At 41.9% G+C, this 18,271-nt stretch overlaps 1 protein-coding gene across 1 annotated transcript; it reads left to right on the top strand.

Moving 5' to 3' along the window:
- Positions 1 to 3,499: 3,499 nt before the first annotated feature.
- TRIM69 (tripartite motif containing 69) lies at positions 3,500 to 16,978 on the top strand. The gene is made up of 6 exons (XM_061595101.1): positions 3,500 to 3,994; positions 5,660 to 5,755; positions 7,353 to 7,586; positions 10,918 to 10,940; positions 13,323 to 13,447; positions 15,985 to 16,978. The coding sequence occupies exons 1-6, from the start codon at positions 3,500 to 3,502 to the stop codon at positions 16,527 to 16,529; spliced, it is 1,518 nt and encodes a 505-aa protein (XP_061451085.1). The 3' UTR covers positions 16,530 to 16,978.
- Positions 16,979 to 18,271: the final 1,293 nt, after the last annotated feature.

The following is an 18,271-nucleotide window of genomic DNA, read 5'->3' on the forward strand; positions in this document are numbered from 1 at the left end:
GGACACTATCCTATAGTGTATTGTTGTGCCTCAGTGCCTGCTGTTGCAGGTGCAGGAGGGAATATTCTTGATGGTAAACAACTCTGATCATACCAGGATTATAAATAAGTGTTCCAAGACCTTTTCATACACAAGGCAAAAGGGGGCCTTTTTCCTGGATTTTTTCCTGGTTTAAAACTAGAGGAGATGCATACTTCAATAACGGTCTCCCATGGATATGCTGGGCATACAGCATAAAGGAGCCATGGGGATGTCATTGCTGAGAAAAGAATAAAATGAGGCCTGTTTTGATGGAAGTTTATTTTGATCTCACTTTGACAGCCTCCTGGCTGGATCTCAAAGCAAATAATTTCACAGGAACACAAACGGAATCTTCTAGAAGAGGAAAACAGTTGGTGAGTGGCAGTTATCAGTCAGGACTGCAAAGCTGGTCAATGAGGCAGAGTGGAAGAGAAACAAGGGCTGCTTGAGAAAAAAACATTATTTCTGGGAAATAGGTGAGTCAGGAAGAAATGCTTTAGGAAATGGACGGCAGTAGGAAGCTGTTTCAAGATGGAATGCCAGCTTCCTGTCCTCAGTCTCTGTCTGTCTGTAATTCTGAAAAGGAGACCCAGAGCAGGAGAATAGTACTGATGAGAAAAGGTATAAGGTTGGTAGTGATGATGAGAGCAGCTGTATTTGTCCAGAGCGGCATGGAATTCCCAGCAACATCATGTCTGTATAGAATAAATTATACGCCCCATGGGAATGATTATATGCCATGGCTATATGCCATGGCTATGTCCTGTACCACACCTTCCACACTCTTAACACTGCTAAATACTACTACTACAGCTGGTATAGCACAGTGGGGAGGAAAGCCTGGTTGGGAGTCCAGAGTCTGTGCATTCAAATCCCCGCTCGTGTCTCCTGGGTGTCAAGGGCCAGCTAAAGATCACCCCCACAGTGAGTGGCTCAGGGGTTATGTGTTCTGTTACCTGTGCAACCGTGGGCAAGCTGCATAGTCCCAAGGAGCCCAGTTGTCCCCCAGCTGGCGGTTGCGGACATGGAAGGGGCTCGCTCGTACAGCTGTGGCAAGCTGAGCAGGCCCTGGCCAGCTGGGGAGGACTAGCCTCAGAGGGAGGCAATGGTAAACCCCCTCTGAATACCGCTTACCATGAAAACCCTATTCATAGGATAGCCATAAATCGGGATCGACTTGAAGGCAGTCCATTTCATTTTTCAAATACTACTACTAGCAGTATTGTATGGTGACATTACCCAGAGGGACAAAATAGAGCAGCTGCATCTTTAAAGACAGTTGTGTGAAGTTGTCTTAATGTTCTAGCTAGGGCTGCAACACAAAGCCAATTAACTGGTTAGGTAAATCAGTTAATATCAGATTGATAAAAAATTAGTTATATGGCTACTGCAGCAAGGTTAATTTAAACAAAACACTGGAGGTCTCAAAACCTGCCTTTATTAAAGGAGTAGCTGACAAAATGTGGAATTTGGCCATTATGGAAAAATTAACCTCAATGAGTTAATTTTAACTGGAAAGATCCAAAGAGAAAAGACTAGAGGTGGGACAGTTCTAAAGTTAACTGTTAATTGTTTATCAACATTTACTGAATATTGCAAAGACAAGTTATTCAGATGTTATATGTTTGTTTTTTATTGTTTTAAACTCAAAATATGTCAAAATATAAAACTTGTTAAGACAATCAGGATATGAAAATGTATGTTTTAGAAGTGTGATGAAACATTTTTTATTTATGTATTTGAATTATAAAAAAATAACTAATTTTTTATTGACTGAAGAAATTACACTGACTGACCAGTAGATGTTTCTTAAAATTTTAATACATTCACATATATAATAAAAATAACTAAAAACAGTTTTAAAAAAGCACAAAAGTTACAAGATTAATTTAATCATCTATGATGATTCTGACCTTTTGTGCCTTATTTAAAAACAAAGCAACAATATTTTTTCTATGCAGATTTACAGAGATCTAATTGATTAAAATGTATGTAATGGTTTTTAAATTATTTAAGCAGGTGACGGCTAGCCCACAGTTGGCATCTACCCTAGCCCATTAACCAATGTGAATACTGTAGATCAAGTAGCTGCTTGTTGATCTAGTGTAATAATTAACCACACAAGTCGTGTGCGGGCTGGAAATCTCCCTGACTCAAATCTCAGCTCAGGCCTTAGCTTACTGAGTGGCTTTATACAGGCCAGTCTCTCTCATCCTAACCCCATCCCAGTCCGCACCCCAATATTATTTATTTATTTAATTAATTTATCTTTTAAATTGATATCCCGTTCTTCCTCCCAGAAGGAGGATAATAATTCCAGTGTACCTCAGAACCAAACCATACATGACAGTAAATGTAGAGAAAATGGATAGGGAGAACTTTTTCTTCCTCTCTCACAATACTAGAAATCAGGGCCATTCATTGGAGCTGAATGTCAAACGATTCAGGACAGACCAAAGAAAGTACTTCTTCACAGATCGCACATAGTTAAACTATGGAATTTGGCCCCACAGGTTGTTGTGATGGCCACCAACTTCGACGGCTGTAAAAGGTTAGCCAAATTCATGGAGGCTACGGCTATCAATGGCTACTAGCCACCTTTGCTGTGTTTCTGTCTCCACTGTTGGAGGCAGCATGCTTCTGAATACCAGTTGCTGGAAACCGCAGAAGGGGAGAGTGCTCTTGCACTCAGGACATTCTTGCGGGTTTCCCATAGGCCATCTGTGTGGTCACAGTGAGAACAGGATGCTGGACTAGGCGGGCCTTTTGCCCAATCCAACAGAGCTCTTTTTATGTTGTTAGCACTTCCATCTGTGCTTTTTTTTAAAAAAAGGCAACCATGCCCCCCACCCCACTGCCGATTTTAATTGAGACTGCAGTGTGCAAGGAGGGAGGTTTTTTATCTGTCTCCCCTGCTGTGGTCTTGACAGATATTCTGCCCCTCCCTGTATCTGCTGTTAGCCTTAAGAGGGAAGACTCTATTGCAGGTATGGGGAATCCTTGGCCTTCCAGATGTTGCTGAACTACAACTCCCATCAGCCCCAGCAAGCATGGTTAACGGCCAGGGCTGATGTGAGTTGTAGTTCAGCAATATCTGGAGGGCTAAAAGTTCCCCACATCCACTCCATTGCACTGCTTTCTAACCTTGGTTCCCCAGATGTTGCTGGACTACAACTCCCATCATCTCCAGTCAGCATGGCCAATGGTCAGGGATGATGGGAGTTGTAGTCCATCAACTCACATCAGCCCCAGCAAGCATGGTCAATGATCAGGAATGATGGAAGCTGTAGTGCTCTATTAAATGGTTTCACATCAAGGAGAGATTAGCTGTAATGCAGGATTTCATCACCTAACTACCATCCAACCTTTATTAAGACTTGAGTCTTAACATACAAACAAGGATCTCATTTAACTTCTTTTTCATCTGGCAGGATGACCCCATTTTGACTGTTGCTTTAAGGCTTTTCCTTCCGCTATCATGTCCACATCCACCAGCAAAAATCCTTCAACTACCTCATTTACTTCCGTTAATGAAAGAGAAGCCAGTACAGTCATAGCCAGTTCTTCTAACACTTCTTGGGAGCTGCATGCAGACGACTTCACCAAGGAGTTATCCTGTGTTATTTGCCTAGAGCTGTTTAGGGAGCCTGTCATCCTGTCCTGCGGCCATAACTTCTGCAAACCTTGTCTAGAGACAGTCTGGGAAGAAAAAGGAGTCTTCTGCCCACAATGCCACTCAAATGTTCCAGACCAAAAGTACATAGCGAACAAAGCCCTGGAGAAAATGGCGAATAAAATCAAGACCTTTCATGTGGGGTGCCAACAGCAGAAGTGCCTCGAACACAGCGAGCCCTTGACTCTCTACTGGAAGCCACAAGAAAAACTAGCCTGCTTCAGCTGCCGGGAATCTCAGATACCCAAAGATCAAAGCACCCAGTTTCTTCTCATCCCAGATGCTGTGCAGATCTATACGGTAACCATCATAACGCCAGGTCATCATGAGACTTATTGGATAACAACCATGACACTGTTGATGATGAGCAACACAATATCCATACTAGTTTGAGAACATTTAAAAAGTATTGTTTTATTTTAGAATATTTCAACATATCATTCTCCCCCTTCTTTTAAATAGGGATGGATGGATGAATCTGCCAATTTTGATTTCTCTTATATTCTCAGTTTTCCAATCCTAAATTCAATTTAACTCCATTTCTGCATCAGACATCAGTTTACAATTAAAAAAAAGTGAAAATTCTTCATTATTTTAGTACACATTTCTCCTAATACACACATTTTTGTATGCACCTTTGCCTAGTATTCACATTTCTCCCACTAATTTTTCTTAATAGCATGCATTTTTTTAACTTTGACCAAATTTTCTGCACACTTTCCCTGTTTTTGTACACAGCTTTTGGTTGGAGAACTGCATATTGTTTCAGGAATTGTGAATTAGGTATTTTAATGGGAACCTCACCAAATTTCTCTCCATCCCTACTTTGTATGCTGCAGTAATTGTTGTGTGCAAGTAGCAAAACTGTCTGGCGGCCCAATCCTGTATTCATCTTTACTTGAAAGTAAGACCACATTCACCCCATACATTCATTCCACTATTATTCCACTTTAAACAGTCATGGCTTCCTCCATAGAATCCTGGGAAGTGTAATTTGTAGAGGGTGCTGAGAGTTGTTAGGAGACCCCATTTCCTTCAAAGATTTAAGTTATTTAACTGTAGATGATGTTACCATCATACAGAAGAAGTCACGAAGCAAAGGTACTCCCTGGCTGGTACAGCTCAAAAAGAACACATGGTGCTTGCTTAAGAGCTCACATTCTGCCACTGATTTTAACATTTTCTAGCTTTATTAAGTAACCCTTTTCCAGATCAATTAATCTGCCAAGGAATGCCTACATCTCTGGCACAGACACCTTGCATGTTGCAGACAATTCTGGGAAGTTTCCTAGGGCACACACTCTGCACGTTGCAGAATGTTCTTGGGTGCACATTTATTTATTTTATTTTATTTGACAATTAATGTGCCACTTAAGTGCCATCGTTTCTAAGTGATGTACAACTCAATACAATAAAGATAAAAATAAATTATAACTATAAAATAAAAATTCAGTTAAAATGGCTGCTGGAATAAAAAAAGTATTCAGTAGGCACCCGAAATTCAAGAGGAATCCATGTAGATTGGTTTTCGGGACCAATTCACATGGAACTTGTGAACCTCCCCGCTGCTGTATGATATCACTAAATCTCCAGCTTCTGAATATATTTCAAGACAGAATTAGGGGTTGTTTGGCAAGCTAACTTTCAGCCAACCTTATCCACAATTACTGACATTTTGATTAGGGAAATCACATATTCTTCCAAGGAACCCCTGTGTTCACTTTTCAAAGCAGCCTGTAGCATCACTTCACTTGTGGATTTAATCCAGTGATTATAAGAATATGCTTATATGAATATTCATGTATTTATGGCTGTGAAAGATATGAAATTCAGTGACCCCACTGAAATGTTACCTACTACTCTGTTACGTGGCTGACAGAGAATAATCTAAATATGACTGATCGCCTTTTCTGGATATAGAACTATTTGGCAGGGAGTGCAACCTTTGTGATATTCTACCCACAGGAAAAGCTGCTCATGATGAGAATTCAGCTCCGGTCCATCCTGGTGAAACTTGAGATGTTGAAAAACGCTCAGGAGGAGAAAATTTCTAGTCATAAAGTGAGTAGCATTAATATTGTTTAAGAATAGCAGCAACAGAATAACTCTGCACACACCAGAATATTAATGCACACATGGGCCACACAGATCTGATATTTCCATGTGCACTTTTGTGAATGTTCATCCACATGTGAGCGCTTTCAGTTGAACTCTGTCTCCGTGCTTCTTGTCTACAATAGTAGGCAGCACTTGATGGGGTGTTTTCATACTGTGTGTTGCTGTCTCCTCCCTTCAAGTAGTACTTTCCCACTATCTCTGAGTTCAGGAAACCTGAAGTCCATTGTGGGCATACAGGCAAGAATTGTTTTTGATATATAAGTTTGCTGATATACCAGACTTGTACAAAATAGTGGAAGGGAGCATGTGTATGTGTGTGTTGCCTAGCCCCAACAGTAGCTCTCTGCCCTGAGTTCTGGAAATCTGAGGTCCATTGTGGGTATGTGCGCAGATATTTGTTTACACTTGTGAACCGGGCAGCCATTTTTTTATACAAGTTTTCCAACATACCAGACTTGCACAAAACAGTGGGTTACTAGTATTGAGGAATGCCTTGCCAACAGAAATAGAGGATGTGATGATAGATGGCACCCAGCAAAAAGTCACCACACGTGTAAAAAAATGAAAACAAACCCTGCCCACACAATGTGCTTCAGTACATCCACAGATGGGTAACATCAGATGTTATGTTGGATATTTTTCCTTACCACTTTATCCATGGATTGAGAAAATCCAAATTAAATCGAGGGAAAGTGCAGCCTGCCACTTGGACGAGGGCAACGTCATGTGGTAGATGATGTGAAAAACATGCACACATGGTATGCACCAAAGCCACTTTAAACTGCTGTATGCACACAGCCATTTCCCACCTAAATTAAATAACTGAAATGAAGGAAGCTACCTAGAAGCTGTCTTTTGTCTGAAAGTACTGTGAGTTCCGCTCAGTTCTAGTACTGAAAACAAATGCTTAGGCTTAGAATGTGCACAGAACACCCTGGTCAATTTGAACTGTATGTCTTTTGCACAAGGTCTGGCTGGTAGTAGTAGTAATAAATAATAGATCCGACAAGGCTGAAATCTGGCCACCCCTGATATACAATAAGCTTGCCTAGAATTGTAACCTTATGTACATTGAACTTGCTCTTGATTGTGCCCACTGTTAAAAGGGAAAATAAATATTCCCCTCCCCCTTCGCAGTGCCAAATAGTGCAATTTTAATTATTGGGTACTTCCAGACAGGGTCTTAATACTGCAAACAGGTCACTGAAATATCACACAGCAGTTGTCGGCAACAGGGTTTTTTAACTTCTGAAAAGTTAGTGCGTATTCCCGCACATTAAACCTAAATTCACCCTTTCCAGGAAGATCTGAAAAGGGTGAATCTGGATTTAATGTGTGGGCATATGGACTGGAATTTTGATGCCAATATCACTGTGTGAATGCTGCAAAAAACTTGCATGCATGAGGACAACTGATCTTACAATAAATATCCACCTGGAAGCACCCACAGTAGTAGACTGACAATTATAAAGCATAAAACAAAGCTGGTCTCAGCTACTAGAGTGGTCTTTGCTTTGTCTAATACATTTTCTTATTCCAGGAGAACAAATTGCAACTTCAGTACCATATCTCCTTGGAATTCCTAAAACTGCACCAGTTTCTTCATGGCAAGGAGAAAATGTTTATCAACCAGTTAAAGGAACAGGGTGAAATTCTCCTCCAAGAAATGGAGGCAAATCTAAACAAACTCCAAGACCGATCACAGAGTGCTAAGGATACCCTGGTCTGCATCCAGGCCCGCCTGTACCAGCAGAATTCTGCTGGCTTCCTGAAAGTAAGGAATTCAGACTTAACAGCACAACATTGTTTGGAATATTATTGATGCGTTAGTTCCAATGTTTTGTAGCCCATGGACCCAACTGCTACATGCTTGGTACAAGGAAACAGACCATAGGAATAAGGAAGAAATTAACTGAGAATTGAGATTCCGGGTAGATAATTGGAGCCATGCAACAATCATTTCCGTTCAGAATTGTTGGAAGTGGGGCAAGAGTAACTCCTGTTTGGGCTCTTTTGTATGTATTCCAGTAGGAAGATAGAGTTAGGGTCCTCCAGCTGGCTAGGCTTGCCTACCTTTACCTGTGCTCTTCTCTGCCTGACTTCCTTCTTTTGTAAACTGATATGCTCAGGGAAGCTGACCTTCCTTTGCAGGTCCGGCTCCAGGCATGCTGGGGCCCTTGGTCATCAGCTTGCCCTGGGCCCCAGTGTGTGTGCACGCACACATGTGTGCACCCCCCAAGCCCCCACCTACCCGTCTCCTGTCTTTTACCATTGCCATTAACCAAGATGGCAGCCATGGTTTCCCTAAGGGGATGGAACCTTCACCGCCATCTTTGTTGATGGCACACATATGTGCTATGCTTGTGCATCTCTGCCATCAACTAAGATGGCAGCAGGGGCTTCAGTATCTTAGGGAAACTGTAGCTGCCATCTTCGTTAAGGGCAATGCTAAAAGGCAGAAGACAGGTAGGTAGGGCGAGGGAATGGCGGGCAGGTGGAAGCTCCTGCCCTGCGATCCGTGGCTGCTGCCGCAGATCGCAGGAGGGGAGTGGAGGGGCCGCTGAGGGGGCCCCTGTAGCTCCAGGGACCCTCGGCCAGTGCCCCACCTGGCTGCCCTTTAGAACAGGCCCTGTTCCTTTGTCTTCTTCTTTGACTGTCCGAGGAGAGAGAAGACATCTTTGTCTTTGCTCTCTCTCCTGAGTCATGAGGGCAATACTCAAGTCTGGGCATTGCGCCTCCAACTTAAGTTGGTTAGAACTAGGTATGCCTTTCCTATCTACTCTTTCTATAAATAAAGTAGCTTTTCTTATTTTACCAAGTCTTAAGTGATCTAAATGCAGGGTAAAAGCCTGCTACTTAGGTAAATACACACACTGGCACACACGCAGCTCAGATGCTGAGTATCTCTGCATATTTCCATAAGAAGAATCAACTTATTATCTGAGCTCTGCAGTGGTGTAGTAGTATATTTTGAATTACAAGAGCTCGTCATAACAACCTTTACAGCCATACTACCAAGGAGACTCCAACAACACAGGCAGTTGTGCAACAACATTTTACTACAAAATTGAAGGAAGAATGACTAGTCTTTTGTCCTCTGGCACCATAAAGACTGAACTTTTTTTGTAGCATGGCTGCAGTCCCATACATAATTTCCTGGACAAAGCTCCATTGAACTCAGCAGTGCTTCTTACTGCATAAGTTTGTTTATTAAGGTATTTTTATATCGCAGAGCAGTGTACAACAAAAAAGCACCCACACTCACAAAACAAAACACACTGAGCTTTAATGAAAGATCTTAAGCCAGCTGAAATCCAACTTTAACCTTCAAATTAGAAATAAAAACAATCTTCCCAAGAGACAGGCCTGGCACGAGGGATTGTGCCACTATTCCACATCCTCCCCTTCCTTCTTCCCTCACCTCTCTTTTCGTGGTGCTGGCAGCCAGGCGCCATTTTCCTCTTGCCCCTACCGCCCCCTCACTTTCTTTTCCTCCATCTCCTGCCCCTTCAATTTTGTTTTCCCCTTTCTTCCTTCCCCAGCTCATTAGCCATGGCTCCACCAAGCCTTCCACCTCCTCCCTGCCTCATCTCACTCAGAAAAGGAGGCAACAGGATCCTACAGAACAAGGCCTTCTGGGTGAGGTGACAAGGAGAGTGGCTGAGCCACTGCCGTTCACTGTGGTGACTAGAAAGGCAATTTTAAACTTAGAAATTTGAAGTCTTCACTCTTAAAGAGCCCATTGCCCCTTCCTCATAATGAGGTTTGGCTGGAAAGTGAAGCCAGCCACCAGCTAAGCTAATAATGAGTTGAGCGGAGGTATTGGGTGTGTGTGTCAATTCATTGCCCTCCATGCCCGCTGCCTGAGACAATTATCTCATTCTATCTCATTATTCGGCCAGCCCAGCTAAGGTGCTATTAGTTAAATTGCTGTCCTGAAGTAGAAACCCAATCCAAGAAAAGGATCTGTACGCCCCGGTATTGTTTCATTCACATGCCAGAGCAAGGAGACTCTATCAGTTACCCTGAGAAATGATGTCATCACTTCTGCTCTGGAAAAAAAAAAGCTTCCAGAGCTGTGGTCCCCTTCACTACACCACTGGAGCTCTGGACAAGACTAATATCCTGACCAGGGGAGCTGCAAAATGTGCAGGCTAAAGCACAAGTTATATGTAGTTTTGCACAAAGATATCTCAATATTGTTACTTAAAACTTCAGAGAAAGAACAAGCCTTGTTTATGGTTTCATCATGAGCTAATGACCATCATGTATTAACAGTATTGCAGTATCTGAGTCATCTAAGAAGCAACCTAAGAAGGCCTTGATTCTCAAAAGGCTAATGTAATGCCTATACTTCAAGAGATGCCTACTGTGTGTATGAGCTGAGTGGGCTTTGATTGCTTCCTGAATGATTCTGGGCATCAAGGCCCATCAAGGAAGATGAATCATGGCAGTAGCCAGTAGGAGTCAGCTGCTTATGCATTTCAATATGGGGTTTGATGTTCAGAGACCTGAGAGACTTGGGCCAATGGGCCTAGTTAGCTAGTTAACATGGTCTGCGCCATATATTGTTGTTGGACTCCCAACTTCCATCAGCTCCAGTTAGCGTGGCTAATAGTCAGAGATTATGGGGCTGTGGTCCAACAATATCTGGAGGGCACCATGTTGACTACCTCTGAATTAGCAGGGTCCACACATAGATAAACAGGTGCTAGAGGGGGAGCCCAAGGAAACAAATTTTGAACTGGCTCTTCCTGTGTTCCAAGTCAGAAGGGGGAGTATAAGAGGATTTTCTTCTTCTTCTTCTGTTGGACATCTGCACATCTTCAGAATCATGTGGGAAAATACTCTGTTTCCAGATACAGAACAGATAATTGGTCTCTCACTGTCATGTTGACTCACTGGATGAGACCTACTCCCAGGCCAGAAATGTACCAAAGGGCACTGAGGGAGTAAGGAATCACTACAGAATATACATACATACCTTAGCATTGAAAGTTTTCTGGCCTAATCAACTGTTTGGGTTTGCTGGGTTCCACATATGATGAAAGTGTATCCCAAAGATAGCAAATAACTCATTTCTTTTCTCTCCTTCTCTCTGACAGGGAATAAAAGCTTTCATAGAACGGTAAGTGTGAATCTATAAGCAGGTGTTCTGTAACTATTAAAGCAGGCCTACTTTAATCAGTCAGGACACAAGCCCTATTCATGTGTGGGTACCAAACAGTTTTGGGGGTAGCAAGAATGCGCAGACCAACCTGCCTCCTGGAAGCTGACATGTGTGCCAGCCACACTTCCCTGCCACCATGTGTTCTGCGTCAGTCTGAAAGGGAACTATGTGAGTACAGGTGTACGCCCATGAGAACAGGAATGCTGACTGACCAAGATTCCCATCCCTGTAGGAGGGAGACTTGCATGTGCACATCTGTACTTGCATAGGCCCCATTGAATCTAACACTGAACAAGCAGTGGCAGGAGCGTGTGGCCTGTGTGTGCTCCAGGGGACCAGGCTGCCCTGTGCATTCTCACTTCCTTGGTTCTTGGTACCTCCTATGTATACTATAATCGTTATTGCACCTAACAATTGTGAGCCTTGCCATGTGTAATTAAGAGTGATCTCTCATATTATAGAAGAGAAGTACCTGGTTCACCCATAACACTAAACCCACTAAACACTAAACCCAATCTTTGGGTCCCCAGATGTTGCTGGATGACAGTCCCCATGATTCCTGACTATTGGCCATGCTGACTAGGGCTGATGAGAATTACAGACCAGCAACATCTGGGGACTCAAAGGTTGGGAAAGGCTGCACTAAACCATAATTTAGCATTATGGGCTAGCATGAGCCTTGGGCCCTGCTCCCCTTTCTTCCTCTGGCATATGTCTTGCAAAGAGTTTGTAATTCTCACAAACAATTTTAAGTAGATACGCAAACAATGCTGGGTTCATTACTAAGCATTTTGATTGGTATTAAACACACTGCCCTGGTTTGTCAGGTAAACTATGGTTGAATGTGAATGTGAAGGATGCTGGTGCTTGCTGCTGCTAAGTTCTCTCTTCCTTCTTCCCCAGCTCCATCTGGGGCTATGCTATCAGACTCTGGCTTGTCATGGCATCTGAACCTGGGCTGTGATTTGTTTCTTTCCAAACAAACCATGAGCCTGGGAGATAAAATTGATCTTTTATCTCCCAATATTAACACTAAGCACTACAGCACTTGCACTGGAAAGAAAGCTCTCTGCCTACTCATTAAAAGTAAAAGATGCATTTTCCTCCACCCTCACACTAGTGCGGACGGGGGGGGGATAGGGGGAAATGCTGCCTTTTACTCTTAAAGAACAAGCAGAAAACTTACCTCTAATCTGAGTGCTGTGGTGCTTAGTGCTGCAACTGGAGATAAAAGATCCTTTAGAGATCCTTCTGTGCAGAATAAAAGGCAGTGTTTCCATCCCTCCCCATCCCAGCACTGACAGTCAGTGTGGTGTAGTGGTTAGACCTGGGACCTGGGTGATCAGGATTCAAATCCCCACTCAACTATGCAGCTCACTGGGTGACTTTGGGCCAGTCACTATCACTCAGCCTAACCTATCTCACAGGGTTGCTTTGAGGATAAAAGAGGGGGGACCATGTATGCCACCTTGAGTTCTGTAAATGAAAGGTGAGATGTTGTTATATGCCTTCAAGTCGACTACGACTTATGGTGACCCTATGAATCAGCGATCTCCAATAGTATCTGTTGTAAACCACGCAGTTCAGATCTTGTAAGTTCAGGAAAGGTGAAATACCAGTGTGATAATATTGATAAATAAATATATTTTAAACTCCTTAATTAGGAGAAATCCATCTGCAGATTGGGAGCAGTATTTGAGCAATCAGTCTCTGCAATGTATTATGCTCATATAAATTATATTGTTCCTAATTTTTACCAGGTAGCATATATGTTAACCAGGTAGCATATAGTGTTGCAGTGTAGTCAATATTGTTCCTCTTGATAGAAACGCATAGCAAAGTGACTGGAGACAAGAGGATGTATTAGTAATTTTGGTGACAAACCAGACCCAAAACATTATTTTTGATTTTCCAAGTTTTTTACTTGCAATTTTGTCAATTGAAAAGGAATGCTATGAATCTTATATGACTGACTGGCAGTACAATTTGGAATAACAGAGGAGAATGGAGAATGTTTATATATCAGGGGACAATTAATTATAAATTGGTTGGTATGGTCTTACTTTAGCCATTTCTGTAATGACTATTATAATATTTATCATTGTCAAAGGTACTGAATATATATATATAGTGTGAAAATTTCGGTTGCTCTGCTCAAAATATACTTTAAAACATAGTTATAGGTATATTTTGAGCAGTGCATACCACATTTTCATTGTACTTTTGAATATCTTGATGGCCTTTGGCTAAACAATAAAGATTTGATATGTGAACCACATATCAATTTTTCAGGGAGTATCACTTCCTACTAACTGGAGTGTGAATTAATGGTCTGTGCAGGATGGAACAAAAAACTGAAAATTCATCTCTGGCTGAACTAGTGACCGGAACTCTGAGTGCAGGGGAGTTCAAGGGGCCCATGCATTACACCATGTGGAAAGAAATGAAATCCATTCTCAGCCCAGGTATGTGTCCAATTCCAATTACTCATCTTTAAATCAAACTAAGCCTGCAGGCCTGTACACACTTACATGGGACTAAGCGTAATTGAATTCAGTAGAACTTACTGGAGTAGATCTGTACAGGGCTGTATTATTAAATGGATAAAGGGCAAAGACAGGCTATAACCAAGCCACACAGAAGTGTTCTGCTTCTTCTTTCTTCTTAATAAAATTAAACTAATATCACCCCACCCATTTAGCCTAGCAAAAAGAAATATCTATTCCTAAAGAGATTTATTTACCTGGGGGTGGGAAACCTGCAACTCTCCAGATATTGCTGGACTACAACTCCCATTATCCCAGACCATTGGCCATGCTTGCTGGGCATGACTACTGGTTCCCCACCCCTGATTTTCATTTTTTAATTTTATTTTGCAAACATGACCAAAAAAAAGCAAGAAAAACATTGCCAGCTGACATTAACAGTAATGTAATGTAATGTAATGTTTTATTTCTAGGCCGCCTTTCGGCAAAATAGGCCCCCAAGGCAGCTTACACACAAATACAAATACAAAATACAAATAAAAACAATACAATTTACAAAAAAAAAAAAATCAAACTAACAAAGTCCTAACATCTCTAAAAAAACAGGAGCAGCAAACCAAAAGCATTCATCTTTCTGGTAAAGGGCAGTCCCCAGAAAAATGTCACTAAGAGCAGGGGTGGGGGGCAAGGCAGGTGGAAAAGCATGCCCCTTGATGGTCCCAGCACAGTCTGATCCCTGCAGCAACACATCTCAGCCTGCAGCTCCTCCTGATAAGGCCCAGGCAGAGGGGTGGGGCAAGGCAGGTGGAAGTGCTTGCCCCTTGATGGTCCCAGCTCAGTCTCATCCCTGCAGCAGCACCTCTCAGCCGGCAGCTCCTCCTGATAAGGCCCAGGCAGAGAGGTGGGGCAGGCAGGTGGAAATGCTTGCCCCTTGATGGTCCCAGCACAGTCTCATCCCTGCATATTTCAACAGTCCTAACTAGAAAGACAACACCACAGGACATGCCCACATTATATGCCTCAAAGAGGGGTTTTCAGCGTTACGTCAGCATCATAATCTATCTGAACTAGCCAATTGCTTCCTTTTTAAGGTTTTAAGGTTGTGCATTGTTTAATCGTATTTTAATTGTATGTTTTTCTATGTTTTTAACTACATGTAGTTTTATTTGTAAGCCGCCCTGAGTTCCAGTTTGGAAAAAGGGCAGGGTAAAAATAAAGTTTCATTCATTCATTCATTCATAAAGGTGCTGTGGAGCCCAATATACGCAGAACAGGTTTTTGAAGATCAGGCCCCATCTGCACGATACATTTAAGCAGTACCATACCACATTAAACAGTCATGGCTTGTCCCAAAGAATCCTTGGAGCTGACGTTTGTTAAAGGTTCTGAGAATTGTTAGGAGACCCCTATTTCCCTCACAGAGCTACAATACCCAGAGCGGTTGAACAACCAATCCCTCTTCCCAGGAAACCCTGGGAAATTTCTCTTACCATATACATTTTTAATATTCAGATTTGCCTAACATATACATTTTTACAAAGCAATTTCTCTAATGCATTTTTGTGTGTTATTTTCACTAATGTAAACATTTATAAGCATACTTTACACTAGCATGTGCATTGTTGTACACATTACTTGGCTAGAGAACTGTATTGCAAAATTCAGGGAAATATGAATTTCCAAGGATGGCTGAGTTTCGGTTCACTTATTGTTTCAGAAAGTATGAATTAGGTATGTTCACCTTTAAATGTGAACTGAATCAAATTTCTCCCACAAAACTAAAAATGACAAAATTGACAATGACATTGTTTGTTGCATTGCTTTTTTGTTGGTATAGGGAATGCAGGTTGTCATGAACAGTTTGCATATTTTTACACCAAGAAAAGTTTTCTTCTTATTTTTCTTATATTTATATCCCACTTTTCTTTCACCATGGAAATCAAGATAGCCTATGTAGAGCTCCAGTGGTTTCCCATCTGGGTGATCACCACACCCAGACCTGCTTAGCCAGTGGAGGTTGGTCCATTAGTGCAAATGGTGCACTGCCCCCCCAACCTCAGTCTACCCTCAGCCAGCCCCCATCTGTCTGCTTTTTTACAACCAGTCCATGGTGTGCACCACCTTACTCTTTCCTTTCCTCCCTTGTATTCTCAGTGTTGGTCTTGCAGAACTTCACAGGGCAGAGGATAGGACAAAATTAGAATTAGTTGGCTCTGCCTGTCATTGGCTCTGACTCCACCTGTCATTGGCTCTGGCTCCTCCTGTTGTTGGCCTCCCTGTCTTCCGCCCTACCACTCACAATGGGCACCAACCACCACTGTGCTTAACTTCAGTAAAGCTGCTGAATTCAAACCATGCCTTGGGACCTTAGATGATCCAATAAAAAGAATATAATATAACAGATGAATTAGCATGTTCTGACAGTAAGGCCTTATTTATCTGGTGCTTGTATACTTTCACAATAATCTTTAAATGTCTCCTATGTTACAATAGTTATGTTTTTCTTTATTTACTAGACATTTCATTCCTGACTCTGGACCCCAAAACAGCACATCCAAACTTGATTCTCTCTGAAAGGATGACCTGTGTAAGACATAATGACATAAAGCAAATGCTGCCAGATATTCCAGAGAGATTTGACTGCAGTGTTTCTGTCCTGGCATCTGAAGGGTTCACCTCTGGGAGGTACTACTGGGAAGTGGAGGTGCAGAAGAAGACCAAGTGGACCTTAGGAGTTGTGAGAGAGAGCATTAACCGCAAAGGGAACTACCCGTTGTCACCCAAAGAGGGTCACTGGCTTATAAAGCTAAGGAATAAGAATGAGTTAAAAGCTATAGATATGCAACCAAAAAATCTGACCCTGGCCAAAGATCCTTCTAGAATTGGGGTATACTTGGATTATGAGAGTGGTCAGGTATCCTTTTACGATGCTGACAATATGTCTCACATCTATACTTTCATAGACACTTTCACAGAGAAACTTTACCCATACTTTTGCCCATGTTTGAATGACTCTGGAGAAAACAGTGAGCCACTGAGAATTGTTGCTTTCCATATGTAGATGCAGAGTGAGAAGGAAGACCATCTGTAAAATAGATCTCTTTCAACCTGAACCTATGAGCTATTACACTTAGACAACTTATAGGATCTGGTGATAGGATCCCATTGTCAATGAAAGGGGACAGCAGGTGCCCCTGGACTTCTGTTGGGATGTGACTCTAACCCTACTACCACTGGTGCAGGAGCAGCCATTGGAGTACCTGCACAGGTGGCTACCCTTGCCCTTCCTGTGGCACAACTGCAATTCTGTTATGCACTCCTGTTATGTCTGAAAAGGTGGTCCCCTCTAGACCCCTTGAGTGGCATCACAGTTTAGGTCAAAGTTATCTTTACACTAATAATTCCTAATTGTAAGGTGTCATCTTCAGGAGAGCTGTTTGTGATGAATGTATATATTATTTTATATTAATTATATTATAGCGTAATTCTTTAGAAAACATAATAATAAAATAAAATCCACTCAAATTCGCTTTGCAATGCAAGTACAGTGCTTGTATAAAACTCCCTACACATATATCTATTAGAAAATACTATACGTAGAAAAGGCAGGGAGGACAGCCAAAGCTTTGTGAGGAGATCAGCTTATTCAGAATAGAGGCAAAAGTGAGAAAATGAGAGAATTCTGAGAATACTGAAAAGTAGTAACTCTGTTTGGACAAAAAACTTGTTCCCTAACAAAAATGTTTTAGTGTGTCCTTTTGTATTGGTTTGATGAAATCCAATAAAAAAATACTCATCTCAGTTTCACAGTGTGCTATTGGGTTCTTGAAACAGGTTCAAAAACATATCTTTATGAAGGGTAAATATTTATGTCTGCAGACTGTTTCTCTCTAACTTATGCCAGTTTTACACTCCTTAAATCAGCTTTGCCAACCTGGTGAACAGTGCTAGCTGGGGCCAAAAGGGAGTTGTCCAAAACATCTGGAGGGCACCAGGTTGGCAAAGTCTGCATTACACCATTTGTGATAGACTTACATTGCTACATATAGAAAACAAAGCCCCTACTTTTACCATTAGCCCACATTGTAAGCTGCTTTGAAATAGACTCTGTTTTATCACCCTTTTTTGTGACCAGAGCTGGCAGTAGCATCTGGCTTCTATCAGGGCCTTTGTTTTGGGCACTACTACAACCTGCCGCAACTGGGCAATCCCAGCAGGGCCTATCAATGGCAGAAAACCCAGGTTCCTTCCCAGATTTGTTTACAATTAAGTGATAGATTTAAATTCTTATAGGCAGTGCCTTTTTTGTGACAGCACTCAACAGTACAGAGTATCGGCACCTCTTTTTTTGCTGCTCATGGTAACCATTTTGTGCTGGCACCCATAGCACTTTTATCAAGATATGAGTATGGGCACTTCATTTTATGCCAACCCCCCCCCCCCGCTGCTTATAGGAATACTAGAAAGTCAATATTATAGAACAGGGGTTCCCAAACGGTGGTCTTCTGACCACCAGAAGACTACAAGCTTCATTCAGGTGGTCTGAGGCATGTCTGTGGATTTGTAATTGAAGATGGGAGATGTTGCCTCACAACAACTGCCATTCAATAACTGTCTCGGAGTCTGGAGGTGAAGAGCCTTTTTCACCCGGGGGGCCACTTTCCCTCATAGGTGACCATCACATGATTATTCATATGGATTTTAATTGGGGTTTTTTGTTTTTTTATTTATATTTTATTTTATTCTATTGCAATTTGAATTCTATGGAATTCAAACTGAAATACAATAAATACAATGTATGAG

The sequence above is a fragment of the Rhineura floridana genome, chromosome 14, assembly GCF_030035675.1.
Source record: "Rhineura floridana isolate rRhiFlo1 chromosome 14, rRhiFlo1.hap2, whole genome shotgun sequence".
NCBI lineage: Eukaryota > Metazoa > Chordata > Lepidosauria > Squamata > Rhineuridae > Rhineura > Rhineura floridana.

Excerpts from the sequence above, each read along its gene's own strand:
- TRIM69 (XM_061595101.1), top strand. The coding sequence starts at position 3,500 with ATGTCCACATCCACCAGCAAAAATCCTTCAACTACCTCATTTACTTCC. Across the intron at positions 3,995-5,659 it reads ATGCTGTGCAGATCTATACG|GAAAAGCTGCTCATGATGAG; the intron begins GTAACCATCATA and ends TTCTACCCACAG. Across the intron at positions 5,756-7,352 it reads AGAAAATTTCTAGTCATAAA|GAGAACAAATTGCAACTTCA; the intron begins GTGAGTAGCATT and ends TTCTTATTCCAG.